The 12,343-nt window shown below is 41.6% G+C and overlaps 1 protein-coding gene across 17 annotated transcripts in view; it reads left to right on the top strand.

Annotated features, from left to right (window-relative positions):
- LOC131682950 (uncharacterized) overlaps positions 1–12,343 on the top strand; it is a 1,036,787-nt gene that overhangs the window by 153,006 nt on the left and 871,438 nt on the right. For all 17 annotated transcript variants that reach the window (XM_058964754.1, XM_058964756.1, XM_058964760.1 and 14 more), the window contains exon 3: positions 4,879–4,985. In XM_058964754.1, the coding sequence (XP_058820737.1) occupies positions 4,879–4,985 (107 nt within the window). The remainder of the gene's footprint in view (positions 1–4,878; positions 4,986–12,343) is intronic.

A 12,343-nucleotide genomic window follows, 5' to 3' on the forward strand; every position in this document is an offset into this window, starting at 1 on the left:
CGCTAAAGACACGAACCTTGTTACTATTTTCTGGAAAATAATTCTGCATAATTTTAAAATTTTAAAATTTATGGTTTCGGAATTATGCCGTTTGGACAGTAAGATCGATTTTCACCAAACCACCACCAAACCGAATTTCTGGCTACGCCGCTGACTTCAAGTAAGTAGAAACAAAGTCGTTCTACACTCGAAAGAAACTTCTTCGAATGCTGAATATCTATTATAATACATTGACACCCCAATTTTATCAGCCAAATATGAATTGCCAAATATGATTTTTTTATTGCATCGAACTACAACAATTTTTAGGTAGCTGTCAAGGGGTTATTTTATAGACTTCTTCCAAAATTTGGCGAACCTATTCCAATTCGTATACCAATTAATTGGTATACTTAAGGGTTTATATGTTGCAGATAGAAAAATACTGAAGTTTTCAGCTTTTTTCCTACACAATATTACGAAAGCTTATTAAACAATTTTTCCTAATATGTTTGTGAAAATTATAAACTATTTGAAATATTTTAATAGTTTAATTTTTTATTTAACCGTGATTTTTTAATAAATAGTGACCATCGCTTAACAACGTAGTCTATTTTTCATGGCTTGCGGTGAGCACGATCTCTCGAATTTCTGAACTGAAAATTATGGAATAGAAATTAATTTTTAGTGTTCTTTACAGATTTAACTCGCCGCGCAGATAGCTCTGAATTAGACCCGCTGGTGCCCTAAGACGATTTTGCTAGATTTTCAGAGCACTGTGCACCCAGTGCATTAACGCAAGTGACGGAAGGTTATCGAAAAGTTTCGTGAAAATAAAAATTTCAGTAATGATAATGATTTTCCCAAACGGTTCGTTTTCGAGAGGTTTTTATTTGTTCTTTGGCATTAGGATTAGCCATAATAATTCAAATCAAGGATACTACTGGCAAGTCACCTTTAGAAAAAGTCGATGTCGAAGTAAAATTTGGAACTATGCACGCATGCACTTCAGAGATAGCGTGATATCAGGAGCTGCGATTTCATTTCAACGCTTTTTTGTGAAAAGGGCGATACTCCCAAATGTAAACATAAGGCTTTTTTCATACATGCGAATGATTAATAAATAACCTTTTTAGGAAAATTCTGTTTTCCCACCACAATTTAGATATTTTATTAACAGAGCATTAACAATAATTCGATGGTATGTCTATTTTATGGGCCATTTTTTCGCTTTCCTATTGATTTGGTTTGAGATTTCTAGCACTGATGTTGTCCTATGCTGATTTGAGCGATTCTCTGAGTCCTGCCACTATCCCATGTAGTATGTGTTATCAAAAACATCGCGAAGCATCAAGTTCTAAATGTTCTCAAACGATATAATATCCGAAGAGAGTGATAAGAGTTATAAGAAATGTCCCATCACACTGTTAGGTGGATTAAAAGCGTTTTTGCTCTAGTATTTATCACAATTTGAATAGGTTTACACTGCTCAAGCTAGAAACATGAGAAAAAAGCATTAACGGAAAACTTTCACTAATAACTCTTCACCCGATTTTGTTAGTCCTGAAAAGGACTGTTTTGGATACATTTGGGACGCGCGAATTTACTTCTTGCTGGCGGTGATCGTCGGGGCAGCACTCTTGATAGGTGCGCGGTGGTCTCTTTGCGCTGTAGGCTTTTTATCGCCAGTCGGTTTCTTATCCTCGACTGACATCTTCAACGATCTGGAAGCGCTAGTACTCGTGGTCTGTGATTTTTTTCCTTTTTGGCACCCACATTAAAATCCTTCCTGCCTGAGAAACGAAGCCAGCCTGGCGATGTCACACATGTAGTTAGCGGCGTGTGTACTTTTGGCTCGTCTGCGCTTTCCAAGCTGCTAGTTTTCTGCTGCTGCTGCATTTTCAAGCTGCTCCTGTTTAGCTTCGATTTTTTTGCTACCACTGCTGTCGGCACTTCAGCAGCAGGCAAACGAATGACGAAAGATTCAAACAGGCCTTTGTCTTATAATCGTTCGATTGTTTAACGTCGTAAAAAAGGCGTGGCTAACGGCGAGTAATCAATTGCATTTGATGACGGAATGAGACAAACTTCAGCTCTAGTATTTCCATAGAGGGCCGCCTTGGGGAGATCTGATCTTTCCAGCATTTGTTGTGCTTTTATTTTCACTTTATTTTGTTTACAAAGTGGTTTGCCCGTTTTTGCCCGCTTAAAAGTTATCGGCATTGGAAAAAGAGTTATTTTCAATCAAAAAACGTGAATATCTCCACACATACTAGCGATAGCAAGTTTCTGTCTTCGGCAAACAAATGCAGTTTAATAGTCCAAACAATGTTCTACAACATTTATATAATGGAAAAAATCTAGAAGAAAACTTACGATGGAAAAACTGGTTTTAAGGGGCCTTTTACAAATAATGTTCCATATCTCAAAAAGCTTAAAAGATAGAGAGTTAAAGTCTTCAGGCAAAATGTTTGTAACGAGTTTCTCTATAACTTTGTTGAAGTAAGTATTTATCTATCTGAATTATTGCGGAAAATAAATTTCGTAACTCACTACTAGGGGGATTAATCATCAATCCGATAAGATAACAAGAAGGGGAGTTCTACTACAAGAAACTTTCTCAAAGACACCATATTGCTAAAGTCAACCGTTTTGACGCAATCTAAAAAAACCCTTTTTTGCTCTTTGGGACCACTGGGCCTCTCCCTTCGACTATGCAGAGAAAAGTGTACAAGGCGAGAGAACAAACTTTACTACGCCACACTCTCACCGAGCAGTCGGAGTACAGTAGCAAAACAAAAATGTATTCTACTGCTGTACGGGAAAATGTACTCGGTTTGGCTACCGTTCTGGCAAGAGCTGTAGTGATGCGTCGCTCTAGCGGGTTGTACAGCTTGTACAAATGTAAATATACCGAAAAAAATGTAGTTTACCGGTACCTTTGGCATCCCTGAGAACAGTTCGCCGTAGGCTGTAAAACTCCAATCTTCGAGAATGAATTGCTAAAAAGGTTCCACTATTGCGAAACAAAAGACTTCGCAGAAATATGCAATTTACTTTTCAACACCGTTAATGGGCCTGGTTCAGAAGGAATCTAAAATTGGCGACATATCCTTCGGAGGGACGAATCAAAGATAAACCTGTTTTCCTCCGATGCACAACGAAACGTTAGACGTCCAAAGTGCAAAAAGTTTGATCTGCGACACACGCAAAATATGGTAAAGCACGGAGGCGAGAACAATGAGGTTTGGGGTTACTTTTCGTGGAATGGCGCTGGTCCTATTTTTCGCAACACCACTATAATGGCAAGATTCGAATGCAAGGCTAAAGGATGGACATCCTAAAGGATGTTATGCAGTCCTATGCCAAAGATAACGTGCCTTTATATGGCAGTTTCAGCAAGATATTGATCGAAAACACACATCTAAGTATGTAAAGGAATGATTTCGGGATAATAAAGCGACTATAATTTCGGACCCTACCAATCTCCTGTCATTAATCCCGTAGAAAATCTACTGTACTTAAAAAGGAAGTTATCCGGTCAAAATTTCAGAAATAAGGGTCGTTTGTGGGAAGCAGCTTAAAAGGAATGGTACACTATGTCAACGGAAACTTATCAGCGTTTGAATGACTCAATGCCAATGCGAATGGATAAAATTTGGTTGAATAAGGGAGGTTTCACAGGCTACTAGTTGTTAAAAATTTTAAAGTCTTAAAATCGTTGGATTTGAAAAATTTTAATGCAATGGATTACAATACACCCATTTCATTGACCAGGTGCTTTTATGGATTTCATGGGGAAGAGAGAGTTCCGGTAAAGCATTACAATTAATTTACAAATAAAACTGCTCTTTTTCATATTTACGACTGTGCCTAACTATAAAATATTGGAATAAAAAAATATTTTTAGAGAAAACTCAAAATTTCATGTATTTTTATCTCACACCTATTTTATTGGCCAGCAGCGTATATTCTACAATGCTTGTGTGTGTTAAATGCGCCATATTTTGGCAATATTAAATTAAAATTGATCACACAGCGCTTAACCGTCTTCGACAAAGTTGTAGAGGACAGTGTTTTTTAAATTTTTCCGAAGACATGCTGTGTCTGTCACTCGAGTTATGAGACGTTTTCTCAGATCAACTCTTTAAATTCTTATTTTTACTTATAACGTATTTGTATCAGATTTTCCACGTTACAATATTGGGAGGTAGTTTTTATAATTACAAAACGCAACTTTTCTGAACAGACCAATTAGCTGTGAATACTTTGTAAAGAGTTATGGGTGATTTTGATCTTATTTTCATCTGATTCTGAACCCACATAACTTCACTGTGGGCAAAAAATGGTAATGGTAAATCATGGTAAAAATTATTGATCGGACTGGACTGGATTTCACCACAAACGAAGGAAAAACCGTTTGTCCTTAAGCAATCTTTCAGAAGCTATACACTGTTGAAATCTTGTCTAGCCCTCCTGAAGTCGCGTGATAGGCTCACTGAACGAATAGGCGCTGACGATTTCGCTTGATTTTCTGAGTGACAAAGCGTCTTATAACAAACAGCATGTCCGGCAAAATTTATAAAAATACTGTCTTCTACAACTTTGTAGAAGACGGTCAGGCGCTATCTCTTTTGGTTCAAAAGTTTAATTTTCTATAGCCTATTATGATAAATTTTCTAAAAAAAAATAATACCAGGTGATGACGTTTTTTATACACACAAACAAACCTGTAAAATCGCTAATATGAGCAGTTTTGACTCCAATGAATTAAGTACCACAAAACGCTGTTTTTGAATTTGAATTTGAGTAACTGCATAGATTAACTGTGTGTAAAACGCACTAATTTCACTATATTCCATAACTCAAATGATGACCAAACTTCTCTTTCATTTGCAGAGAAACATACAGAGCTTGGGCCGATCGATCGGAGGAATGTATTGTGCCCGAAAAGAATATTAGATCACTTTTCCAACAATTAAAGCTATTTCCTACAACGGAGCAAGGTAACATTGTGTAGTTTATAAAAGATGGGTGGGTAATGTCGGCGACATAACCGGTGAGAAGTTAAAGGAGTCCAAAAAAATTTATTGCTGAAATCTCAGCTGTTGAGACTTCCGCAAAAGATGCAAAAAAACAGAGATTCGACAGAAAAAGTTGAGTGTGTACTTATAAGAATTTTCGGATAAAAAGTGATTTGGGCTCAAATTATTCATTATAAAATATATGGGTAGGTACTGTCAGCGACATAACCGAAGTGTCATGACTGCACTTCGGGACGTTAATTCGAATCTAATCGTATGCAACGGAATCACGTTTGAGTGGGACATTTTAAAATGATTCTTTATGATATGGCTAACACTTAAATCTCCTTTGCCAACTATTTTCCTTCTTTTCAAATCTGCAACATTCTTTGAAAATATTGTTGATGAAAAGCTGTAAATCCGTTTGGCAATACTTGCCACTAAATGGATGGTGCGCGAAAGACGCGTATTCGTTTTGGTTATGCTAGCATTAGTAGCAAAAAAGAATGAAAAGGCGCATGGTAAGAAAACGTACGAGTGATAGTAGTGCGTATTCCTGCGAATCGGTTTTTCACCATTCACATTTGACTGTTCTATCTTAAATACGTTTAGTTAGGCCCAAATGCTGTAGCTTAACGTGGCCGATAATTCATTTTTTTTATATTACATGTCACATGTTAGTGGGGGAAGGGAAAGCCGTATTTGGGGGCGGCTTGCTCCCCTTTTATTTTTTTTTCAATTTGTTTATTTGATAAGGCACGTGTGCGTTAGCTTAAAGGTGCCATTTTTTCATTGTTTTACATTTTGAATTTCTTAAAACTAGGGGGTTACACATTTCAATATTATTTTGTTTTATATAATGAAAATAAAAAAAAACTTTAGAGCTAACTTATACATATAAAAGAGGGTATAATATAATATTCGTAAGATTTGGGGGACGGTTCATTTTGTGTGTTCTTTTTGTAGTAATTCACTTTATGATTTTTGAAGGGAGATTGTAGGAGAAACTAATTATTAACTAAGCGGAACATTTTACAAGCTTATTAACTAGAAATAACTAGAGAGAGTGGTTCAAGATTAGGGGAAATAATTAGGGCTATTTTAAAGTAGTGGTACTGTTGTGCATTTCTTAACGAGATTAAATATTGATCAACTAAAACTAGAAGATAGGGGGGCACATAAGTTTTGGGAAGATACTCTAGGGGAGAAGGGGGTGAAGTCATACATCTGTGTATCAGAGACATGGGAGGGAAGGTGGTCAAGGCTGAAAGGGGGGGGGGATATAAACTTTCAGTTTCCGGCATCAGGAATTAACGGCCAGGATTACAGATTCGAACGGATTGATCAACTAAAACTAGAAGATAGGGGTGCACATAAGTTTTGGGAAGATATTCAAGGGGAGAAGGGGGTGAAGTCATACATCTGTGTATCAGAGACATGGGAGAGAGGGTGGACAAGGCTGAGGGGGGGGGAATAAATTTTCAGTTTCCGGCATCAGGAATCAACGGCCAGGATTACAGATTCGAACGGATGCATCAAGTATTGGGACGCCGGGCGGTTTTCCTCGAGCCGGCAGGGGTTCCTCCAGACGATTTCGTAATACGGCTCAGATACGGATCGGAAACACACCGCGTTGCGCGTGTGATGTTGTACTGTAGATCTCGTGTTGTTGGTTCATTCGACAGATGTTTTGTCTCGTCTTGGAGTCGTATCAAACCATCGTTGGGGTACGGTAGGCGGAAGAGGGCACTTCTGGGAATGATAGGAGAAAAGATAGGGGCATTTAAATTTGGATATTGATGGTTTTGAGGAACGTGTATATAAGGGACATGTAGAGAATATCGCGGTTTGCTAGTACATCTCGGACCGGGACATTGGGTGATCTTCCTCGGGCCCGAAGGGAATCGAATAGTTGAGATCTGGCAGAACAGTACTAGGCGCATACCCAGACAACATGTTCGATTTCGTGATAACCGTTGCCACAAGCGCAGATACCGCTATCCACGAGCCCAATACGCCGGAGATGTGCGTCCAGCGTGTAGTGATTGGACATGAGCCGAGACATCACGCGAATGAAATCCCGACCCACATCCATCCCCCTGAACCAAGGTTTCGTCGATACCTTAGGGATTATCGAATGTAGCCACCTTCCCAGTTCACCATTGCTCCATGAAGTTTGCCAACTTTCGAGGGTTCTCTGATGAGTAATACTGAAAAATTCGCTGAAGCTAATTGGTCTTTCATATATGTCACCTTGTAAAGCGCCCGCCTTAGCTAAAGAGTCCGCTTCTTCATTACCTGGAATGGAGCAATGCGAGGGAACCCAAACTAAGGTAATCTTGTACGATCTTACAGACAAAGCACGCAGGCGCTCCCAGATTTTCCCCAGAAAATATGGAATGTGCTTTCTAGGTTTCATTGAACGGAGAGCCTCGATTGAGCTGAGGCTATCCGAGACAATAAAGTAATGATCGGTGGGCAAAGTATCAATGATCCCAAGGGTATACTGAATAGCAGCAAGTTCTGCGACGTAAACTGAAGCAGGATCATTGAGTTTGAATGAGGCGGTGAGGTTTTGATTGAATGTACCGAAGCCAGTGGAGCCGTCTAGGCTTGACCCGTCGGTGTAAAACATTTTGTTGCAGTCGACTTCTCGAAATTTACTATGAAAGATGCTTGGGATCACTTGCGGACGTATGTGATCCGGAATTCCACGAATCTCGTCTTTCATGGATGTGTCGAAGAATACAGTTGAATCAGAAGCATGAAAGAGATTGACACGGTTGGGATAGTATGCAGAAGGATTGATATTTTGTGCCATGTAATCGAAGTACAAGCACATAAATCGGGTTTGAGAATTGAGCTCGACAAGCCTTTCGAAATTTGCAATTACTAACGGGTTCAAGATATCGCATCGGATGAGCAATCGATATGAGAGGTCCCAAAATCGATTTTTCAGCGGAAGGACGCCCGCCAGCACTTCTAAACTCATCGTATGTGTCGAGTGCATGCAACCCAAAGCAATACGCAAACAACAATGTTGGATTCGCTCTAGTTTGATGAAATGCATGTTCGCAGCGGAGCGGAAACAGAAACTCCCGTACTCCATCACCGACAATATTGTTGTTTGGTACAGCCTGATCAGGTCTCCTGGGTGGGCACCCCACCATGTTCCGGTTATTGTACGGAGAAAGTTGATCCTTTGCTGGCACTTCTGTTTCAGATACCTAATGTGACATCCCCAGGTTCCTTTAGAGTCGAACCAGACCCCGAGATATTTGAAAGTTGAAACCTGAGCAATAGTTTGACCCATTAATTGAAGCTGTAGTTGCGCTGGTTCACGCTTCCTTGAAAATACGACTAGCTCAGTTTTCTCCGTGGAGAACTCGATACCTAGCTGGAGGGCCCAAGCAGACAAATTGTCCAAGGTATCTTGCAATGGTCCTTGCAGATCGACGGCTATGTGACCTGTAATAGAGACCACACCGTCATCTGCAAGCTGCCTTAGCGTGCAGGAATTGACAAGACATTCGTCAATGTCATTCACGTAAAAGTTATAGAGAAGGGGGCTTAGACATGAGCCCTGGGGAAGACCCATGTAGCTAATTCGTGATGTCGAAAAATCACCATGCGAAAAATGCATATGTTTTTCAGACAGCAAGTTTAGCAAAAAGTTGTTTAGAGTCGGTGAAAGACCATGCTGGTGCAGCTTCTCAGAAAGAATTTTGAAAAATACTGAATCAAAAGCCCCCTTTATATCTAGGAAAACTGATGCCATCTGCTCTTTGCTAGCATAAGCCATTTGAATTTCTGTTGAGAGCAACGCAAGACAATCGTTCGTCCCTTTGCCTTTGCGGAAACCAAATTGTGTATCTGACAGTAAGCCATTTGCTTCAACCCAATTATCGAGGCGAAACAAGATCATTTTCTCGAACAACTTTCGGATACAGGACAGCATCGCAATCGGTCGATACGAGTTGTGGTCGGAGGCTGGTTTTCCTGGTTTTTGAATGGCGATGACCTTCACTTGCCTCCAGTCGTGAGGGACAATATTAGCCTCAAGAAACTTATTAAATAAATTCAACAAGCGTCTCCTGGCAGAGTCTGGCAGATTCTTTAACAAGTTAAATTTGATTCTGTCTGGCCCTGGGGCTTTATTGTTACATGACAAGAGAGCAAGTGAGAACTCCACCATCGAAAACGGTGTTTCGTTCGCGTTATTGTGAGGGGACGCGGCGCGGTAGATCTTCTGTGCCGGGGCGGAATCCGGACAAACCTTCTTGGCAAAATCGAATATCCAACGGTTTGAATATTCCACGCTCTCATTAGTACTGTTTCGGTTTCGTAAGCGCCGGGCCGTACTCCAAAGAGTGCTCATCGATGTTTCTCTCGTTAGTCCGTCGACGAACCGGCGCCAGTAGCTACGTTTTTTGTCTTTTATCAAACTCTTCATGCGCGTTTCCGCCATTGCGTACTGTCGGTAGCTAGCTGGCAGCCCGTCGTCCCGGAAGGTCTTATACGCAGCGGCCTTCTCCGCGTACACGTCTGAGAACTCTTTGTCCCACCATGGATTGGGAGGACGCCCGCGTGAATTCGCGTCTGGTACTCGTTTAGTCTGAGCTTGAATCGCGGTATCGAGAATCAAGCCAGCCAGGAACCCGTACTCTTCCTCCGGAGGAAGCTCTTGAGTGCACTCGATTTTGTCGGATATCGCGGACGCGTAGCTCTTCCAATCAATATTTCGTCATACGAAACATTGATTGTATTCGGTGGCCCTGAACCGTTAGCAATATTAATTACGATTGGCAGATGGTCGCTGCCGTGGGGATCAGAGACTACCTTCCACATGCAATCTAACCGCAGCGATGTCGAGCAGAGGGACAGATCTAAGGCGCTCGGTCGCGCTGGAGGGGCAGGAATCCGTGTCATTTCACCCGTATTCAAAATAGTCATATTGAAGTTGTCGCAAAGCTCATGGAGTAGGGTAGATCGATTATCGTCATGAAGGCAACCCCATGCCGTGCCGTGGGAGTTGAAGTCACCTAAAACTAGCCTCGGTGCGGGGAGGAGTTCCGCAATATCGCAAAGCCGTCGGTGGCTAACTGAGGCTCTAGGGGGGATGTAGGTGGAAGCAATGCAAAGGTCTTTGCCTTTAATTCTGGTTTGGCAAGCGACAACTTCAATGCCTGGTGTCGAGGGGAGGTCGATCCGATTGAAAGAATAGCACTTTTTGATCCCCAAAAGTACTCCTCTGTAAGAGTCTTCTCGATCCAAGCGAATAATATTAAAATCGTGGAAGTGTAGGGTTATTTCTGAAGTGAGCCATGTCTCGCATAGGGCAAATGCATCGCATTTCAAATTATTTAGTAAGATTTTAAACGAATCGATTTTCGGGATAATGCTTCTGCAATTCCACTGTAGAACAGTGATTAAATCCTTGACCTCGTTCGATGAATTAGCCATCGAAGGATACAATCGCTGAAAGAAGGGGCCATTTCGCAGTGAACTGCATCAAAAATGTTTTTACTGCGGGGAGAAAGCTTATCAAGATACTTTTAAAGGGGTCAGAAATGTTTAACGCTGTAAGAATACGGTCCACAATGTCAGAGAAATTTATTAAGCCAGCACTGTTTTCTTTCTCTGGCTGAGATATGGGAACACTTGGGGTTTTTGATGTTCCTGGAAGTGCTGGGAACTCCTTTTCTGAGCTCAGGTTACTGAGACCGGGAGCGACTTGCTTCGGTTTTGCACCAGTACTTCCTTGAGTAGTTATTTTAGGGGGACCATGAAGAGATACCTTCTGGCCTTTACGACGAAGCTTGGAAGAGGAAATGTTCTTCCTTTTTCTACTACTTCTAGGCACAGCAGAAGATGTTCCCTCCTGGGGTTCATCACAGTCGCCTTCGTCAGTAGACAAGTTGGTAAAGATGTTCGTAGAGACAGGTGGCGTAGCTATCTTAAGCATTTCTGCAAAAGATCGCTTAGAGCGTCCCTGAAGGGAACGCTTAAGATTTTCCTCGCGCTGTTTGTACGCGGAACATGAAGGGAGATCATGTGGGTTTCCCCCACAGTAGAGACACTTTTCGACATCTCTACCACAGGAATCATCCGCATGATTCCCACCGCATTTCCCACAGCGGGCTTTATTGCCACAATGGGAGGCTGTGTGTCCCAATTGTTTGCAATTAGTACAGTTCATGACCCGCGGTACAAATAGGCGAACAGGTAGACGAACCTTGTCAAAGAGGCGGTAATTGGGCAGGGCAGAGCCGGCGAAGGTCACCCGATAAGAGTCTGAGTTGACGTATATTTTTTTGCCGTCAGCTGCGACTGATGCTGAATGCAAACGTTTGCATTCCAGTATCTTCACTGGCTTAAGCATGGGGTCTTTGAAACAGCCAGTCCCATATTTTAGCAGGTCCTCGCAATTCAGACTCGAATCGGAAACGACCCCACTAACTTCAACCCTGCTAGCTGGAATATACACCCTGTACTCCTTCGTAAAGGGCTCGTAGCCAGCAATATCATTTGCCTGAGTTGAACTGTTAACCACCACCCGAAGCTTATCAGGGCGAATTTTGGATATTTCTGTCACGGCCGAATACCGATCCGTCAGAACTCGAGAAATCTGCAACAGATTCAAACACTTTTTTTCTTTGGTCTGAAAGAAGATCACAAATGGCCCGGTGGCCGAGCTCGGATATACCTTGAGCCGGGGAGCCGATTTTATTTCGACGTCCATCTCACCTTGAGATGAACCGCTGTAAGGGGAAGTCATTTTTGCACGGGCCTATTGCCCAGTGCACGTTATTAAGACAACCAAGAAGGGGAAACGAAAACTAATACTTAGCTTGTGTAGGTAACGGTATCCAGACGGCTTACTAGAAGAACACTGCTTCACTTCACTGACCGGCTAACGGTACTCGAAACAGAAACACAAAAGAAGGGAAAAAATACTGAAACCTCAACTAGGCGCAGAGTGTGCAAATAACCTTGAACGCGGATTAACACTATTTGTCGCTATAGAGTGTACGGACCGATGACAAAAGACTTCTATCTCGACTGAGTGCTCGATAACGAATGTGCTCCCCTCTTATGTAAGTAAAGGAAAAAGGTAGGAAGTGGGATACATATTGTGTAATTGACATCGTCGTTTGCTGATTGATCATTATGGCGGATAAGCACACTTTGTTGTAGTGTTGTAGTTTCCAGCCATTAATCGCAGGGGCGAGGGGAGGGTCAATATTTCAGATAATTATTGGCACTCCGATGCTGTCATAATGTTCTCTATATCATCTGCATGTGAGGTATGTCATGATGTTCAGGATAGACGGTTATCA

The sequence above is a fragment of the Topomyia yanbarensis genome, chromosome 2 (genome assembly GCF_030247195.1).
Source record: "Topomyia yanbarensis strain Yona2022 chromosome 2, ASM3024719v1, whole genome shotgun sequence".
Classification (NCBI taxonomy): Eukaryota; Metazoa; Arthropoda; class Insecta; order Diptera; family Culicidae; genus Topomyia; species Topomyia yanbarensis.